Below are 19938 nucleotides of genomic sequence, written 5' to 3' on the forward strand. Positions count from 1 at the left end.
GAAGCTAGCACTAGTAGAATAGCCTGCAATTCTGATAGAAACAGAGATGAAGGCAATTGGCGGAGGCGGCCGATGCAGGAAAGGAGTTTATGTGAGGAATTGTTGGCCATCTGTCATGTGGGGACTGCTGAGGAGTTCAGAAAGACGTTTGAAGCATTGGCTTCACCATTACGGGGTATTCCAGAAGAGATTCTGGAAAGCACATTTGTTAATGGGCTTAAACCAGATATTTGGGCCAAATTTTGTTTACACTACCCAAGTGGATTAGGCCACATTATGGAAACAACTCAAAGAGTGGAAGAAAAAAATCTGGTCATCAAAGCTACAAAAGAAACCTTGGGCCCAAAATTCTTCAAATCAAGGCCAATTCATGGAGAGATGAAGACTAGCAAACCTTTTCCCACACGAACAGTGATGGTCGGAGAGAAATCACTAATGCAGCACCCGGAAATTGTCATGACAGTGGAAGGTGGGGCTATCCTCGAGATTATTCCGACCGATGAAGTGCAGCACACAAAAGTTTTGGGGATGGGGACGACAGGTTATGGAGTTTGCTTGGGCACTATACTACTAGTAGATCGTAACTCAGCCCAATTCCTGATATTGAAGTATCTCCTTCCTGCATTTACCTTGCAATCAATGGATGAAAGTCAGAAAGCGTGGTGGCCTTGATTTAAATCTTAAAGGCGTTGAACTGCAACATGAAGGGGCAACCAAAGAAGAGATGTTGAAAGTCTTTGTTTTTTCTCCATTGGAGGATTCTGAACCAGTAACGCCATCGCCAAACAAACAGAAGAAGGCAAAGATGACGACTAACAAATGGGGAGAAAAGTATAGTTATGGGCTGATAATTAGGGTTGAAATTCATATGGCAAAACATGTGGGCCTAGTCTTGAAGATGACCCAACAAGTGGACTACAAAGTTTTACCTAATCAAGCCCCAAGTGAAATGGGCCCGATTAAGGAAAAGGATGGCCCAATACAATCACTTCCCAAATTCTCAATCGCTATTCAGCAATTTTTTGGGGCTGAGCTGCAATTGAAGAAGGAACAGAGGTTGAGCTCCTACGGCTATGAAAAATACTCCAGTGGCCAACACTACAAGAAGAAGGAACGGCAGGTCCCTGAACTTTTGTGGATGGAGGCAACAGGCTATGGGGTTTTAATGGACACTATATTAATGGTAGTGGATCCACTAAATAAGATAATCGGATCAACGTGCTCAAGATCGAGGAAAGTGGCTAGGAGGAATAGGAGAAGCTAGCACTAGTAGAATAGCCTGCAATTCTGATAGAAACAGAGATGAAGGCAATTGGCGGAGGCGGCCGATGCAGGAAAGGAGTTTATGTGAGGAATTGTTGGCCATCTGTCACGTGGGGACTGCTGAGGAGTTCAGAAAGACGTTTGAAGCATTGGCTTCACCATTACGGGGTATTCTAGAAGAGATTCTGGAAAGCACATTTGTTAATGGGCTTAAACCAGATATTTGGGCCAAATTTTGTTTACACTACCCAAGTGGATTAGGCCACATTATGGAAACAACTCAAAGAGTGGAAGAAAAAAATCTGGTCATCAAAGCTACAAAAGAAACCTTGGGCCCAAAATTCTTCAAATCAAGGCCAATTCATGGAGAGATGAAGACTAGCAAACCTTTTCCCACACGAACAGTGATGGTCGGAGAGAAATCACTAATGCAGCACCCGGAAATTGTCATGACAGTGGAAGGTGGGGCTATCCTCGAGATTATTCCGACCGATGAAGTGCAGCACACAAAAGTTTTGGGGATGGGGACGACAGGTTATGGAGTTTGCTTGGGCACTATACTACTAGTAGATCGTAACTCAGCCCAATTCCTGATATTGAAGTATCTCCTTCCTGCATTTACCTTGCAATCAATGGATGAAAGTCAGAAAGCGTGGTGGCCTTGATTTAAATCTTAAAGGCGTTGAACTGCAACATGAAGGGGCAACCAAAGAAGAGATGTTGAAAGTCTTTGTTTTTTCTCCATTGGAGGATTCTGAACCAGTAACGCCATCGCCAAACAAACAGAAGGTAAAGATGACGACTAACAAATGGGGAGAAAAGTATAGTTATGGGCTGATAATTAGGGCTGAAATTCATATGGCAAAACATGTGGGCCTAGTCTTGAAGATGACCCAACAAGTGGACTACAAAGTTTTACCTAATCAAGCCCCAAGTGAAATGGGCCCGATTAAGGAAAAGGATGGCCCAATACAATCACTTCCCAAATTCTCAATCGCTATTCAGCAATTTTTTGGGGTTGAGCTGCAATTGAAGAAGGAACAGAGGTTGAGCTCCTGCGGCTATAAAAAATACTCCAGTGGCCAACGCTACAAGAAGGAGGAACGGCAGGTCCCTGAACTTTTGTGGATGGAGGCAACAGGCTATGGGGTTTTAATGGACACTATATTAATGGTAGTGGATCCACTAAATAAGATAATCGATGACGAGAAAACAAAGGAATTGGACTTTTTATGGCTGAATTTGTAGAGCTATTTGGACAAGGAAGGGAAAACTCTAATATAGAGTCATTGCGTAGAAGTTCACCTAAAAGAGCGAATAAGAGGTTAGAATCCTGGACATCTATTGGTACAATTGCTGCCGCATCTGAACCTGCATCTCAGATAGCATCAGGTGTGTCTGGCTCCAGAATTATAAATGCTAGGCCTGGAAGTGCAACGTCATCTAAGTTATTAGCCCACGTGGTATTACCTTGGAAGGTTGATGTTACTCAGGAAAATTTGGAAAAAGTGGTAGACCTTCTACTTGAGTTTGTTGCAGATGACATAACAATAACGTCTCAAGGAAGTAGCCAAAGTTTACTTGGTCGTCTTTTCCAGATGTCCAATAAGATAGAGCCTCCAATTGTTTTAACGTTGTTGAAGTGTATTCATCATCAACCTCATTGCTTAGAAAATCTTCAACAAGGAGATGCATTAAAGGATTTTATCTCTAACCTCGATCGCAAAGAAGGTGCCCTTGTATCCCAAATGCATCATGAGGTTCTCCATACACTTTTCAATTGGTGCAAGATTAAGGAACAAGCAGCAGAAAACGGAATCATCCCATACCTTGATGCTATTTTGGAATGGATTTTCAAACTCAAACAGGGCCTTGGAATATGCCATTTTCCTGCACAACAACCTCCAGGCTTGAAGTACTACTAATTTTGCAACACTTTCTTGACTTCCACCTTGAGGACAAGGTGTATTTGGAACCCGAGGGTAATGATAGGCCTCCAATACGGTTAACCTACTCTAGAAGGCTCCAGAAGGATGGAGAAGCAGCTCAGCGCTAAAGAGCAACTAATTTCTGTTTTAGGGACATGTGGGCGGGGAACTAATTCGGTTAGAGGAAGGTTATAAATAGGGGAAGGAAAGAAAGGGTAGGGCAGGCAATTGTTTAGTGAGTATTGGAGTAGAGACTCGTATATCATTCTATTTTTCTGTAATCACTTTTCTGTCAATCAAAGAATTGTGAATTTTTCAGTTGAACTTGTTCTTTCCAGCTGGTATCCTATCATTATCCTCACTCCAACAATTTAATCTAAACACAACCCAAAATCTAATATGAAATTGACCAAACAATAATTAAATTCAATGCAACCCAACAATGGAAAGTCTAAACCAAATGATATAGAGCCCAACACCAGAAATCCAAACCAAACGATACCTGCCCAGAATTAATTCCTCTTGGCGATCAACACTCCGACCATAGTACACCAAGGAAAATCCACAAATGGATCTATCCATCCACCAACAAAAAGAGAGAGCCGATTGAAAGGGCTGACCCCAAAAAATTCCCAAGGGAAACAACCTTTGACAAAGGAAACCGCACAGAGGAAACAATGTGCCCACGCTCACTGCCCAAAAAACGTAACCGAAAAATGGGCCACAGATAGTTCCAACAACTCAAAAGACACCAGTGACCAACTATTAACCACCGAATGTACTTTACTCTCCACAAATTGCTGACAAAACCTCTAATGAGTATTCCGACAGCCCAAAGCCAAGATATTTTCTTTAAGAAGGCAAAATCGAGATGTACTTAAAGAATCTAAGAAGGTTCTAATACCATGTTAAATTCGTTTTAATTGCCCCTTCAATCGAGGGAATCCCTTTGGCTTTTATAAAGCAAAGAATTTAAGCAGTTATAGTAAGATTTTTTTACCTAAATTCAGTAAAAAAACTAAGTTAGCCTATTTACTAAATATAACTTATAGAATATACAGATTTTGACAATAATATCCCATAATTCAAGCTGCTATATGGCTAACAAGAACTACCAACAATAATTAATGGAATGACATATACGATTACAGTGAGTACATTTTTGAGATTCTGATATACCGAACATCCACCGCCTCTAATGTCCTGTCCACCCCGAAAGTTAAAACCACGTTCACCCTGACCATTTTGTTCATACTTGAATGACATGATACTAACCACACACACGAGTACTTGGACCGTAGACAATAAGACTAGCAACCCACCACAAACAAGTCCAGAAAACAATTGGCCAGCCCAACAATAAATCCAACAATAATTAATGAACCCCAAAAACCAACATCAATAGGCTCAAAATAAACTCTCAACCAAAAGTCCAAAATAATCAACCGACAAACTTTAAAAAAGAAATCAGATCGAGGAAATAAACGCCCAATAGATGGCTGAAATATAAAGCTTAAATATAACCAAATCTTGGCCAAAAAATAATGCAAAAACAGTCCAATATTTTATATAAACTCACAAACCCAAAAAAAAAAAAAAAAAAGAAAAGAAAAGAAAATACAACATGAATTTGGCCCAACAAACATCGCACACCAAATTAGCCTAAAGAGAGAACACACGGCTCACCACAGATCGAACATATCAAATCATAACCCTCACAGCCCACATAATCAACTCATGAAGTCACTCAAAATCCACATTCACCGGATCACAACCAAGTCCAACGCGTCGAAGCAATAGAGATGATAACACCACAAGAAATTCCATTTTCTACAACCATCGAACCACAACGAAACCCCCACAGAATGACGGCAAAAATCCCAACCGAATGTTGAACATTGCAAAAATTATACATCAATAAGCATACTTCTAGGACGGGGTGAAGATTACAGAGCACACACGCCTTTGATCGACACTTCAACACCCCCAACCATTATATAAAGTAAATCAAGATTACACATATGGAAATAGAGTGCAAACGTGAAAACACGATAAACTCTTGCCTAATCTATGTTATTCTAATTTATTTATTCCCTTAACATAACTAAACTAAAATATAAATAGATTCCAACCCAGCAAATGCAGGTCCCAAAGTCTAAAATATCAGAATAAAGCACAGTAGTATTTTAAGACAACATTCAAATGCAATATGCAATGGACCAAGAAACTTCACCTGTTTTCTCTCTAGGGGTGGAGGATGGTGTTATCTATGAATACAAGCAACTTACCCCCATTTGACCTTGCTTTTGACTACCTGACACTCTAATTGCAATACCACGTAAGGATCACTTGTTCCCTGAGTAAAACATGAATCGCATGAAGATGGATGAAATATCGACCAGGCGATGGATGTAGATCACAATAAATCATTTTGCAACCTAAGGGATGATAAATCTATTTTCATGGCAGTAAGAGAAAGGGGGGGGGGAGCTGATGGAAATTTGAAGTTTTTAAGACAATATGAAAGAAAAGAGACAATATTATGGCAGGCATCCAGCCTGTGAAGGAAAAAAGATCACAATTATGTAACTTGGAACCACACATGCTTGCATCAAGAAACTGATTCTGTATGCAGATGCATATACATAAAATTCAAAAATTCATATATCTGCAAAGTTATTACAAGACAGGACAATGCAGTTTCACTAGAAATAGATGAGGAGAAAATTAAGTTTAAACTAAAGTTCATCTCACCTCAATGGCAAGATGTTACAATATGAACATCAATTTTTCAGGGACCAATATCCTTATAATATGCTGGTGTTATTTGAGTTACATGGATTCCAATGAATGCCAAATTCCCTCATAATTTTTTTTGGACCTTCCTATAATTGAATCATGTTAATAGCGCAAGGACATAAGGCTGTAGATAGCCATTTAATCTTCCAAATTTAACAGTCTATACAATATACACTGCTTTATGGAAACTTGGATCTTTGAATTTGTTTCGTTGCTGGAACCAGGTGTCTGGGTGTGATTACTACGAATTTACTGACCATCTAATATACTCTTTTAAATTCAACGATCTTTACTTTACAAGGCTTATCCCTTTCCAATGCCAAACCTGATTATATGTAAAGCCCAAAGCACAAATTTCAAGGCTTTCAAACTCATTATCTTTCTTACATTCCTGAGCTAAAACTGCTTAGATTGACCTTTCATAAAAATTACCTAGGCTGCCCATCGTTAGTTTGCCCTAAAGCGCAGAAGATTGCAAGAATACGGTTGTCTGGCATCGTTTATTTTTACTACCAAGATGCTAAATTCTTACATTTCTCGCTAAAATCAAGAGAACTAGTATGTCATTCTTAAAATACGAGCCAAGAGTGCTTATTCTTCATATCTAATGTATGCTGGCTAAATGAACATCACTGTCTACCATTTTCAGTGATGTTTCTAGTTATAGCTGCTCTGATAATGGATTATTCCAAAATTTGGTGATACTAATTATCAATGGTAAAATTTATTAGCCTTCCAAAAATCAGATTATGGACCAAGCTGGAAATACTGAAAGGCTCGATTCTCTACTCCTATATATAATATAAAAGAGTTTTTTGACTTCCTAATTTCATAATTGTGACAGAATGAAGTAACGTACTGTGAAAGAAACACTGTTTGACAATTTGCGGCATCCATCTCACGCTTGCCCACTGTTTCCTGACGAGGAACATACAAGAAATAACTGAAGCAAATCAAATTAAACGACTTTGAATTGATTCAGAACTTGATCGCTCAAAAAGAATATATGACCTTTTTAAGAACAGGTAACAAAAAGTGTTACATGTACTTTTAAGAATTAATATAGTCTCCAGACAGTCCATCTTCATCTTGATTTCATAGGATCTTTTGATTAATAAATCATATTACTTTTAAGAATTAATAGAGTCTCCAGACAGTCCATCTTCATCTTGATTTCATAGGATCTTTTGATTAATAAATCATATTCCTTAAACAATAAATCCCATCAACTGCCATTTTCTCTTAAGCTAGATATACTTTTGATATGCGATATTCATATGCAGAACAAGCACTTTTAATTGTTTTCAGTTAAAGTAAAAACAGGTTCCATATCTCAATTGTTTTCAGTTATATGTTACTCTATTACATATTAAATTTGGACGAAAAAAATTACAAATTTAGAAAAATCAGTGACCATAGCTCTATCTTTTTGGCTATTCAACAAAAAAAAAAAACCTAAGATGCGCAATATTTCAGCTTTAAAATACAGAAAAATTTCATACACCAAAATCGACAATAAATGCATATAACAAGATTACAAAATATCTTACTTTCTGTTTCTCCCAAAAAAATAATAAATCAAAAATTCAAAAACAGGAAAAAGGGCTAAACTAAAGAATCAGATAAGTTACTGGAGGGGTGGTGTAAGCCTCAAATGCAAAACCAGCAAGAATGACTGCCAAATTGATATCAAACGGAGGCCTCTCATTCTCATATTTCTCGCTCTTTTCACTTGAAACGGACTCATAAATCTCAGTACTACTACTATTACTGCTGCTGCTGCTGCTGGCCTTGCAGTACCCATAAACTCTTGAACTCAAAACCCCACAAAAATTCTTGGACAAAAACAGTTTCTTGAGGAGTAAGAGTTTCTTGGAGAATGAAAATGAATTGGGGTTCTTGAAATGGACGAGTTTAGATGAATAGAAAAGGTGGGATTGAAGAGTGGCCATGGATGAGAATGTAGAGATGATGTGGCAGCTTTTGCAATTTATGCTGTGAAATAAGCGGATTTTTTGAGGCGGGTTGGGGTGGAATGGGGTGTGGGGTGTTCTTTAGATCTTGAGAAGGTACGAGAAAATCAGTGGCGCCAAGCAGTTAACGGTTAATGTTAGGCTTTTTATTTCCTCTATTGAAAAAGAGGTTATTTCAAGGATTTTAAGGTTATTGTAATGGGGTTGTTAAAACGATTATAAAAATTCTACTCAATACTCTTCTTAATTTAGATTTCTTTTTCTTTTGATAAAATAATATCCCTTTTTTTTTTTTTTTTTTAAACATGTCATCTGAGATATATGAACTTGGGCCTAACTCCATTCTTGTAAGGACACCACTGGCACTCTCTTAACAAGAATTCTTAAAACAGTGATCCCTTTCCCTCTTCTATGCTTCTCTTAGCCTCTCCATTGGGCCTTTACGCCTTGAGAGGTCACTCAGGGCTTATTTTAAAAACAGTTTAAAACTTTTAACTTGGAGTTAAGACATGCTTTTATCATATACTCAGCATGAAACATAAGATTTTTTACAAAAATCATAAAACTTTTACAAAGTAAAAATTTTATAAACAGAAATTGTCCTGGCAAGATCTGGAACTAATATTAACTATTAGTACCATATCTCAGAACTATATAAAAAAAAATACCTACTGGAATGATCCATCAGTAGTTTAGAAAAGAAAATATTTTTGTGGGATATTTTTCTATCTAAGAATAAGAATAATTAAGAATTTCCCTTTCGGGAAGAAAAGAAAATTAGAACATATTTGAGAGAAACCAAAACTTTGTATTGTATAATTTTTCTTGTGTGTTTACAAATGAAAGAATGATCTCCTTTTATAGGAGAGAAAAGAGAAAGGAAGCGTTTTTCAAAAGCAAGGAATCTTTGCTTTTTTCAAAACGTCAAAAAGAAAATAGTAAAAAACTATACTATCAAATCTTACTTTATAAAATAGTAAGATTCTTTACAAATTTTTCAAAAAGAAAACAGTAAAGATTCTTCTTTTTGTACAATAATTCTTGGTCTTTTCTTGAAATCTGGCCGAAAGTCTTAAAGTGGCTGAGTCTTGTCTGAAAATCACCGTAACTTTTTGCCAAATGTCTTCTTTAAGCAAAAATCTGAATGAATTCTTATCTTGTCTCATAATTATGTCTGCCAATGCTGTCTAAAGAATCTCCTCCATCAGTACCACCTTCTGGATTAACATCTTCTTCTGAATTATTGTCTTCAGAATTATCCAAGTCTTTTCCAATTTTCTTTTTTCCTTTATTTTTCTTTTTAATCTGAATCTTCTTTTTCTTTGTAGTACTTTGTTTAACTTGTTGCTGTATTTCTTCAATCTTGTCAAACATTTCTTTGATTCTTCTAATATCTGATTGAGAAATCTGTTCTGGATCTTGAGCTGATTGAAATGATTCAGGAAAATTAATTGGGCTTTTCTGTTTAAGGTCTGTTGGACTTATAAGTCTAATAATAGAATTTCCAGTCTGCTGTGTCTGGACTTTAGAAAAATTTTTATTTTCTGTAACAGGATTTTCAGCCTGTTGAGTCTGATTAAATTGAAAAGTAGGGGAATCAACAGTCCCCTGAGTCTGTTGAGCTTTTGGTAAGCCCAGAACCATAAACGGATTTGATAAGTCTTTACCAGCTTCCGTTTGAGCTGGACTAGCTATAGAATTCTTGGGCTCTATAGTACCTGCTTGTGTCTGAACAATTGGATTTGAAATTTTTAAATTAATAATTTCTTGTTCTAATTCAGAAATTTTCTTTTGTAAAACTAATTTTTCTTGTTGTAAAGACTGATTTGACTCATTTAAAATTTTAAAATTCTTAGTCATACATTCACAATGTTCACAAAATTTAGAAGCATAATCTAAAGGCTGATCTGAAACATTCTTTAAAGAAGGAGCAACAAAATAATTAATTCCTATAAATTTTCTACATTCTTCTAATGCTTCTGAAATAGAATAAAATCCTTTATAAAGAGGATTTGGAAAATTCTTTATACAATCTGAAACTTCTGAATGTGCAACTAGTTTAATCCAAATCATAGAGACGTTATATATAGATTTTCAAACACCACATAAACCACAGTTATTAAATATTACAGCACATGATCCTCAGACTTGGAATAATATAATAGAAGTATGAAAGAGCATTTAAACATGCTAAAAAATATTTTTGATCTTTTGGATTCTTATTGTAAGATATCCATAAATTATCTAAAATGCATTTTTCTGATTTAGTAATTGAAATATGAGAGAGTGTCTTAAAACTAATGTTACTATTTGGAAAACAAAGTAACTCTATACTACCAAATCTTAGCTTATCATGAGTCTGTAGTATATTTGTCTGAGAACTGGAACTGCCAACAATTGGCAATCCTGGTCTGGGACATCTTGGTCTTTGCATCTGCAATAAATAATCAGTCATATTCTTTATTTTTAATTATTCTACTTAAAATATCTGCAATCTGATTATCACTACCTTTAATATGTTCAAAGTTAATTAATAATCCAGTATTAGTTATTCTATCTATGAAATTTAACCATCTCCTTCTATTACTTCTTTTATTTTCTAATTTCATTTTATTAACAAAACTTACAATTGCTTCACAATCTGTTCTTAAAGTAATTTCTCTTTTAGAAATAATAAATAATTCAAAAGAATCTAATGCATAATTAACTGCAAGTAATTCTAAATCTATACTGCTTATATTACCTTTTTCTTTATAATTTCCACTATTATATCTTACAATTTTTTCACTATTTTTATCTGCATATTTATTGGGTTTTGCAATTAAAATTGCTCCCCATCATGTTATACTACCATCTGTTTCTATAATTAAGAAATCTGTTTCTAGTGGCATAGATAATTTAGGTAAATCTTTTAGTTTTTCTTTTATTTTTTGAACTAATTTAATATCTTCTATATTAAAGTATCTTTGACCTTTTGGTGAAGTTTTACCATATAAAGGTCCTGCAATTTTTCCTAGATTTTTAATAAAAGGTCTAGCATAATTTACTAATCCTAAGAATTTTTGTAATTGTTTAATATCTTCAAGTTTATCTGGAAACTCTAAAGCTTTCTGAGCTATATGAGGTTGTAATTCTATTTTTCCTTTTCCTATATTTACTCCTAAAAATTCTATATATTCTTTAAATAAAAACATTTTCTTTTTATTTATAATTAAACCATGTCTAATAAATTCTGAAAAAAGAATTTGTAAATGACCTATATGTTCTCGCCTATTTTTACTAAATACTAAAATATCATCTATATAAACAATAATAAATTTATTATGTTTACTAAAAATACTATTCATTTTTCTTTGGAAAATACTAGGGGCATTTTTTAAACCAAATGGCATAACTAGCCATTCAAAATGTCCTTCTGGACTAGTAAAGGCTGTCCATTCTATTGAATCTGGGTGCATTTTTACTTGCCAAAAACCTGATTTTAAATCAAACTTACTAAAAATATTACAATCTTGAATCTTATTTATTAAAACTGTTTTATCTGGAATATTATAAGCATCATCTATTGTATTATCATTTAATCTTTTATAATTAATTACCATTCTACTTTTTCCTCTAATAATTTCTGAATGTTTTCTAACTATAAAAGTTGCTGATCTATGTGGACTTTCTGATTTTCTAATTACTCCTAATTTTAATAAATCTTTTATATGCATCCTAAAGTCTTCCTGATCTTGGTTTGTTGCTTCAATATTTTTTGTTTTTATTATATATTCTGGATTTTTAATTTTTAATTCACATAAAATTTTATCTTTTTCCCAATATTTTAATATATTTTCTCCTAAAATTTCTAATTTTTCTAATTTACTTATCATATTTTCTATATCTTGTTCTGTTACTAAAAGATTATAAATTTTTTCTATTTCTACAAATTCTAAGCATAATTCTTCATCTTCTTTAAAACTTTCATAATATTCTTCATATTCTTCTATAAAATTTTCAAATTCTTCTTTTTCTATTAATTGACATTCTCTTTCTTTACGACACTCACATTCTTTTTCTATTATCCCACCACGCTTCTCGACAAACTCTGATGGAATATTCTTAATATAAGTAGGTGCACAAAGTGTAAATTTTTGTAATTGCAAATAATCTTTACTAATTATTATACTACCATTATCTTTTAACAAGAAACTTAATCCTAAAATTAAGTTTGTATTTAAAGATAATTTTCTTACCCATACGGAGTCTTTGGGTAAACTATATTCTGTTTAAGGTCTATTGGACTTATAAGTCTAGTAATAGAATTTCCAGTCTGCTGTGTCTGGACTTCAGAAAAATTTTTATTTTCTGTAACAGGATTTTCAGCCTGTTGAGTCTGATTAAATTGAAAAGTAGGGGAATCAACAGTCCCCTGAGTCTGTTGAGCTTTTGGTAAGCCCAGAACCATAAACGGATTTGATAAGTCTTTACCAGCTTCCGTTTGAGCTGGACTAGCTATAGAATTCTTGGGCTCTATAGTACCTGCTTGTGTCTGGACAATTGGATTTGAAATTTTTAAATTAATAATTTCTTGTTCTAATTCAGAAATTTTCTTTTGTAAAACTAATTTTTCTTGTTGTAAAGACTGATTTGACTCATTTAAAATTTTAAAATTCTTAGTCATACATTCACAATGTTCACAAAATTTAGAAGCATAATCTAAAGGCTGATCTGAAACATTCTTTAAAGAAGGAGCAACGAAATAATTAATTCCTATAAATTTTCTACATTCTTCTAATGCTTCTGAAATAGAATAAAATCCTTTATATAGAGGATTTGGAAAATTCTTTATACAATCTGAAACTTCTAGCCAGGTATGATAAATTCCTGGAAGTCTTCCATTTAAAACAACATAACATTTAAATTTTTTATGGTCTTGACTAAAATGTTCTGAAAGAGCATTTAAACATGCGAAAAAATATTTTTGATCTTTTGGATTTTTATTATAAGATATCCATAAATTATCTAAAATGCATTTTTCTGATTTAGTAACTGAAATATGAGAGAGTGTCTTAAAACTAATGTTACTATTTGGAAAATAAAGTAACTCTATATTACCAAATCTTAGCTTATCATGAGTCTGTAGTATATTTGTCTGAGAACTGGAACTGCCAACAATTGGCAATCCTGGTCTGGGACCTCTTGGTCTTATATTCTGATTATACTGAGGTTGTCTATGTAAAATTCTTTCTATAATGTTTGTACTTATATTAGAAGTACTATGTCTACCTCTATCATAAGGTTCTGAAGATGATCATACTTCACTAATAGTTCTTGATCTTCCAGGAAAATTATTCATATTTATAAAATGTTGTAGATAATTTTCTAGTTATTTTTTCTTTACCAGTATTTTTTAAACTTAATTTATCTAAGTTATTTATTATATTTTCAATGTCTTGATTTGGTTTATTTTCTATATTATTTAATTTTTTATTTATATTTTCTATTGCTTCTGTAGTCTTAAGATCTGGAAATTTTTCTTTATCTTCTGCTCTAGAAATTTTATTTAAAATTGTTAAATTTTGTTCTTTAATAAAATCTAAATTTTCACGGATTTTATTAATTTCTTTCTCAATATTAAAAATTCTTTTGCTTAAATTACTAATTTCTCCAGTTAATTTATTATTTTCTTTTACTAAGATATCCAGTTTAAAGATTTAATCTGAATAATAAAAAGAGTCTAATGAAAAATTTGTATGATCTGATAAATAATTATAATATAAATTGTCTAATTCAATTCTTAATTTAAGATCTGAAATAAAGATCTGATCAAAATTATTTATAAAATATTCTTCTCTAAATTCTGAAATTAAAGATCTATATAAAATATATTCTTTTACTTCTGGGTGTAAATCTTTAATTACTTGTAAGATAGCAAATAAATAATCTATAGGTTTATATTTTTCAAGAGAAATTAATTCTATACCGTATTCAAAAATCTCTTCTATTTCTTTATAAAATGTAAAACTATAGAATATTTTTTCTAAATCTACAAATAAGATTCTAAAAATCATAAAACAAGTAAAAATTTCTAAAAGAAATTTTACCTTTTCTGAAGTCTAAGTAAATATACTGAAATCACCAGCACCGGAACAAAAGCTCTGATACCAAAAGAGGGGGGTCCCTGAAATAAGGATTGTTTCAAGTGATTATTTTATTTTCAGTTCTGTGTCCCAAAAATTTCAATAGGATGGGAACAGGAAAGCCCGCTCTATTGTCATCTCTATAAATAATACGAAAACTTAATTTTCAAAATTTTCTTGTTGGTTTTATGCATGGATCTGGAAAATATTATTTTTATAATTATATAAAAACGTTGGTCATTGAAAACCAATAATACTTTATATGACGATTAGAATAAAAGATCTCCTAAATATACAAAATATCTAGTTTCTTCAATTGTCTTGTAACGTTTGTTAATCTAGTTTAACATTTTTTCTTTTTGTAGTTTCTGAAAAATTGGCTTTATATCAACAATATTTCGACAAAAAGATACATCAATGGAAGTTTTTTGAAATAGGAGAAACTTAGAAGGACAATGTCGTGTGGAAATAGAAGACCATCATATGATGTATTTTTTCGACTTTACACGTGTGTTTTAAGTCTCGAATTTCCATTCAAACATCAAAAGTAAATGATTTATTTATTTATCTATTTATTTTTTACCTTTGAGAGCAAGAGACCCCTACCTTCTTCACCTTTTTTGAGCTAGTTAATGATTAATTATGGACTAATTAATACCTAAATAAGCCTAAATTGACTTAATCATACATGTGTGTGTGTGATCAGATAATGATGTAAATGTAATACGACCAATTATTTACAACTTAAGAATTTTATACGATAACATTTTTCATAGTTATAAATCTGCTACATACCATGATCAGTGGCAAACGCAGATATTTAGAGTTAGTGGGACACAATAAAACTTATAAAAAGAAGTTACTAAAAATTTAATATATTCGATATCTTATTACAATTGTTCTCTACACATTCTAACGTTTCATAATTATATCATTTTCAATACTTTAAGCGCAGACTCACATTTAAAGTACTTTTCTATACCCGATACAAACAATCAATTCGAGTAAAAAAAAAAAATAATCCGTTTATCAATAATTATAGATTTACCAATGAAAACAATCAATTCAATTGTTGTTTGGTAATGGAAGGATTTTTTTCTTTGTTCGTGATTCTAGCTTCGATTTATTATAAAATAAAATAAAAAATAACTCTAGAGCTGGTGGGTCACTTGACCCAATGTGGGTCCGCCAATGACCCTGGTCACTTAATGTAACAAAAGTTTAAAAACTTTTTGAATGAAATATTCGGATCTTTCATTAAAGTTAATGAGATTCTTCTCAGAAGAAACCTCGACTAAATCAAAATACAATTGGTTATGAGAAAAAATCTACCGAGAATGTGAAATCTATTATCAATGGCCCTAGCAAAATATTGCTAAAGCTCTTATTAGATCATGGGAGCAATCTTGAATAAGAAACTCCAATACAATTAATTAATAATAAAAAAACCATAAAACCCATAAAAAATAAAACCAGCATCAAGAGCATGCATGTTACATGCCATATTTGTTCATTCACTTCTTGTCACCCACTCCAAGTGTGTTCTTCACGCCATCAATGGCACCCTGAGCCATGTGAACGACTTGCTCTCCGGTCTATAAAAATTTAAGTTGTTAGATATGTGATAAAATAATTTACTGAAATATTATGTTTAACGTGTCAAATTACATGTAAACTAAATTCATCTTTTAGTAAACATACCTGTTGAAGGAATCCAGCTTTCTCTTCCTTACTTTGTTGGGCTTGTGCCTGGGTGCTGTTGGTTGCATCGCAAGCCTTGTCGTGTGCCGACTCTGCTGTGTTTTTAGCCGACTCCATCCAATCCTCTGTCTTGGCCTATCCAATACACACATTTTATTCATCAAATTGAGAGTGAAACAATTATCGACGAAAAATTACGCATGCATGCATGTACATTAACATGTGTATACACATATACGGATGACATATTCAATAAAGAGAATAGAGTAGTATTGAATAGTATTAGAAAATAAAATATAACCCTATACAAAATATACAAAATGAAGTGTTATGCATATTTTTCAATCAAGATAGTGTTATGTTAACAAATACTTGAGTCTTGGCACGAGATTGTCCTGCGTTGTACTGAGAGCTCGACATTTTCTTTGAAACCTTAAAGGATGTAAGAAACTTGAAGCTTTTGTTCGGCCTTAAATGTTTTATTGATATGAATTAAATCATTTGTCATAGGTTATTTATAGTGCTAATTGATCCATGTATGGAGGAACAACCTTCGCGTTTTGATGTTATCAGCAGTTCTTGGTGATGAGGAAATTGCTGCCTTTGACTTGGACAAAGGGATGATATTTCAAAATCATAAGATCTTAGCTTAATTAGTCTCTGCATTCTAAAAGTACGTTTTGATATCAAGGAATGTGTACAATTTAGCACGAGTTATAAAAAAAATAATAATAAAAATAAATAAAAAAATTAAATTAAATTAAATAAATAGTAGTAATCATGCTAAAATTTACAGAAAAATATATAAGGGCATTGTAAATTTTTTTTTTTTTTTTTTCCAAATTTGAATGTCGAACGTACATCTTAACTTCCACGTTAGCTTCATATTAGCCCACGTCACTATGTTAGCTAGCTTTGATCAGCGGCCACAATTTAGTTGGCCCAATGTCACCATTTAACACATAAACATTAATGAAAAATGAAGAGGAAATTTAAAGAAAGATAAATTCTATAAGAAAATAAATCTAAACCAAAAGTGAAAATACTGTTAAAAAAAATGTTTAGTTAAATTTTTTATTTCGCTAACCGTTCATTGGATACTAACTAATACTTTACAATTGAACAAGAAATTGAGTAGATATCTTGCTTATTTAGTCTTCCATATCATGTACAATTCAACTCTGAAATATGTCATAAAAGTTCGATATCTAAAATGAATGCAAATTATTTATTACTTCTTAATTGTAAGTATAGTTCCATTTGTGTACCTATTTGCAATTTTCCCTTGAAACTACTAACTAGTCCTAAATTCAAATTAATCGATTTCAATACGGTATACCATGCTAAAGATTACAATATCCAATTAATTTACACTTTTTATTTCTAATAATTGGGTCTCCAAATGTTACATTAATTTCAATTTATAGTTTTGGATAGTCTTCGAAAAACAACAGTTTGTTTATTTTCTTTTTAATTGGGTTTCTAAATGGCACATTGTATAATTTGAAAATCTTCTCTTACAATCTACTTTTTTTGAGCAATTTATTGTTTCAGCAAAATAGATTCTTTCTGCGATAGAAAGTTACGTATTGTTTTTGCTCCAGTTCCTGCATTGGTATGTAAATAGTAGTGTTATATAGAGTTGTCAAAAGATAGAGGTGGCCTGGTGGCACGACAAAAGACGTGCCCTGTTTCCCTTACTCGCCGTGCCCTGGTAGGCCCGGCTCCGTGCCTGCCCATTTAAAAAAAAAAAAGCGTTGAACTCCAACTTTGAGAACCTCACTGCCCTACTTCTAGATCTTTATAAGGGAGGTAAATCACAAGATGTGCCCCAATAGACTAGGAAATAAGAGCTGTCTGTACATTGTGCCTACAATCAATCCAATTCCATATTTCAGGAATCGAACCCACATACTGCGACTGTCAGCAAGACGTGAGATAACCTCACTCTTATCTTTCGCACCACTGAACTATGTCTTGGGGGCACCTCTAGTGTAATGTTATCTACACGCATAGTTGTGTGAGTTGAGTGCATCTACTAATTGTGGATTGAGCTGACCATAAAAGAGGAAGGGAAAACCAGGCAGTCTTTAACTTTGCTATAATTCATGCATGCCCTTCGTTCTTTTAAACACTGTTCCATGGTGGGGTTATGTGCTGGGAATCTACTTAACACGCACAGCGGAAAATTAAAACAGATTTCGATTCCCACTAAGAATCGCATTTGTGTTTCGATAGAAATTGTGATAAGATTGTACATTTTCCAGATTTGCAAACTTTTTTACTATTCTTTTCATTCTAGCAATCTTGATTCGTCACGCACAGCTGTCCAATTGTCCAACTTCTAACGGTGATCCACACAGAGAACAAATTTTTAACTACTAGGGTTTTCTCCTCTTGTGTTAGCAAGCATAATTATGAAAAATTATATGGATTGAAAACCCTAACCATGTATTTATATAAGCCCAAACGGGGTTGACCCGGTCCGGTCCAATATTTAATTAATCCATTTAATTAAATTCGGTTCGTGAATTAATTAATTCGGGCCTATAAATAACCAACATAATTAATTAATTTATCAAACAATTGTTAAATTAATTAATTGATAAATTACAATCTTCCAATTCTCTTTTGTGTGCGACATATCAGGTTCCCGATCACGATATCTAACGACGTGAAATATTATTTTGATCTAATCAAAATTGATAAATTAAAACACCCTTTTAATTTATCATCAATTCACACTCGCTGTCCCAGATTGACATCTAGTAATGTATTAGGACAATACATGTGACGAGAAATGTCACGCGGTATGACAAAATCAAATTCGTTCGTTTACTACAAAACTATAATCCCTTCATCAATATGATCCGATCAATTACGAGATATGGAAGTGTGTCAATCTCGATTAACGATCATATCTTTCACTCCACTATTAAATTAATATAAATCGAAAACTCCTTTTCGACTTATGAGTATACATTGGCCAAGGATTTCATCATTGACTTAATTGAATGAAATGCAGATCATAATCTCCTACTATCTAAGAGTGACGAATCCTTTATTGATCAATCACAACTTTCATACGATTCTTAACGTACCCGAACAATGTCGTATTAGCAGCCCTTTACAGAGCAACATCTAACACCGTCAAAGTATGATTGTCCTCATATAAGGTACCATGACGACCTCAAGTCAAAGAACCAATTTCACTACAGAACTTTAGAGATTAACCACTGATACTCAAATAGTTATCCATGTGGAATCTCTTGACGGGTCTCCAATGCTTTGTTCTATAACAAAACATCTACGTGTTCATTTAAATGTCACCACATTTTAGCTTGTGAGATCAGTTACTTACTTCACAAGTAAGAAATGCCACAAGTAATGGTCTATCCGTAATAATGATATCCGTATCTCGTTATTACTTACGATCACGGATGATTTAAGATTCAATCAGATGTAATTTGTATCTCACAATCACAACTCCTTGTTATTAACAAATTACGAAGATTTGAATCTACGGATTCTATTATTTATTCAATTGTCTATTAATTAAATAATAGATCTGCCATTAAATTGTATTAATTATATATCAAAAGTATTTATGTCCAAAGTTAATTAGACCTAGAGCATAATACTTACATTATGTGGCTACACTGACACTTGCGCACTCTAGATTTTATAATCCATTAACTTGTCTGCGTGGTCTGCTATAATCCTGCATTCTTTCGCTTTACTTCTCTCATTTGTGAATTGTTATCATGCCTTGAAGGCAAATAAATGACTCTGGATTGATTTTGTGATTTAGGAACAATATTTTCTGCTTTGAACTCCGTAGGTCTTTAACAAAGATCAAAATATTGGTAATTAATGAATCTGGACAACAATGTATGAACTTCTGAATGTTGCAGAGGAGTCATCTGGAGTACTAAGGGTGGTTGAAAGTGAGTACAAGGGCCACCGCTTGTTACTGATTCGGACCTGAGACCTTCTCTCAACAATGCAACGTCAAGATGTTCTTGACATGTATTGGGCATAAATGATTTCTAAAATTACATAATCTACCACATCTATTGGCACGTCTAAGGATGATTTTTTTTTTCTGGGCAGGTTGATAATTATTGTTGGATTTTTTATTTTCTCGTT

The 19938-nt window shown here is 33.0% G+C and overlaps 3 protein-coding genes across 3 annotated transcripts in view; all 3 read right to left on the minus strand.

Moving 5' to 3' along the window:
• The window catches only part of LOC111371121, a 39114-nt gene extending 32679 nt beyond the window's left edge, over positions 1-6435 (minus strand). The window contains exons 1-4 of the mRNA XM_022993030.1: positions 6423-6435; positions 6260-6315; positions 5728-5816; positions 5480-5608 (exon numbers count right to left, since the gene is read on the minus strand). Coding sequence (XP_022848798.1) covers positions 5480-5608; positions 5728-5816; positions 6260-6315; positions 6423-6435 — 287 coding nt within the window. The remainder of the gene's footprint in view (positions 1-5479; positions 5609-5727; positions 5817-6259; positions 6316-6422) is intronic.
• A 302-nt stretch (positions 6436-6737) lies between these two features.
• Positions 6738-8081, minus strand: LOC111371122. The gene is made up of 2 exons (XM_022993031.1): positions 7622-8081; positions 6738-6908 (listed from the first exon to the last, which is right to left on the minus strand). The coding sequence occupies exons 1-2, from the start codon at positions 7940-7942 to the stop codon at positions 6738-6740; spliced, it is 492 nt and encodes a 163-aa protein (XP_022848799.1). The 5' UTR covers positions 7943-8081.
• Positions 8082-15317: 7236 nt separating this feature from the next.
• Positions 15318-16272, minus strand: LOC111371230 (late embryogenesis abundant protein 1-like). Its single transcript, XM_022993121.1, has 3 exons — positions 16162-16272; positions 15790-15924; positions 15318-15683 (listed from the first exon to the last, which is right to left on the minus strand). The coding sequence occupies exons 1-3, from the start codon at positions 16207-16209 to the stop codon at positions 15603-15605; spliced, it is 264 nt and encodes an 87-aa protein (XP_022848889.1). The 5' UTR covers positions 16210-16272; the 3' UTR covers positions 15318-15602.
• Between the last annotated feature and the right edge of the window lie 3666 nt (positions 16273-19938).

This window comes from Olea europaea, chromosome 22 (assembly GCF_002742605.1).
Source record: "Olea europaea var. sylvestris chromosome 22, O_europaea_v1, whole genome shotgun sequence".
NCBI classification, from domain to species: Eukaryota; Viridiplantae; Streptophyta; class Magnoliopsida; order Lamiales; family Oleaceae; genus Olea; species Olea europaea.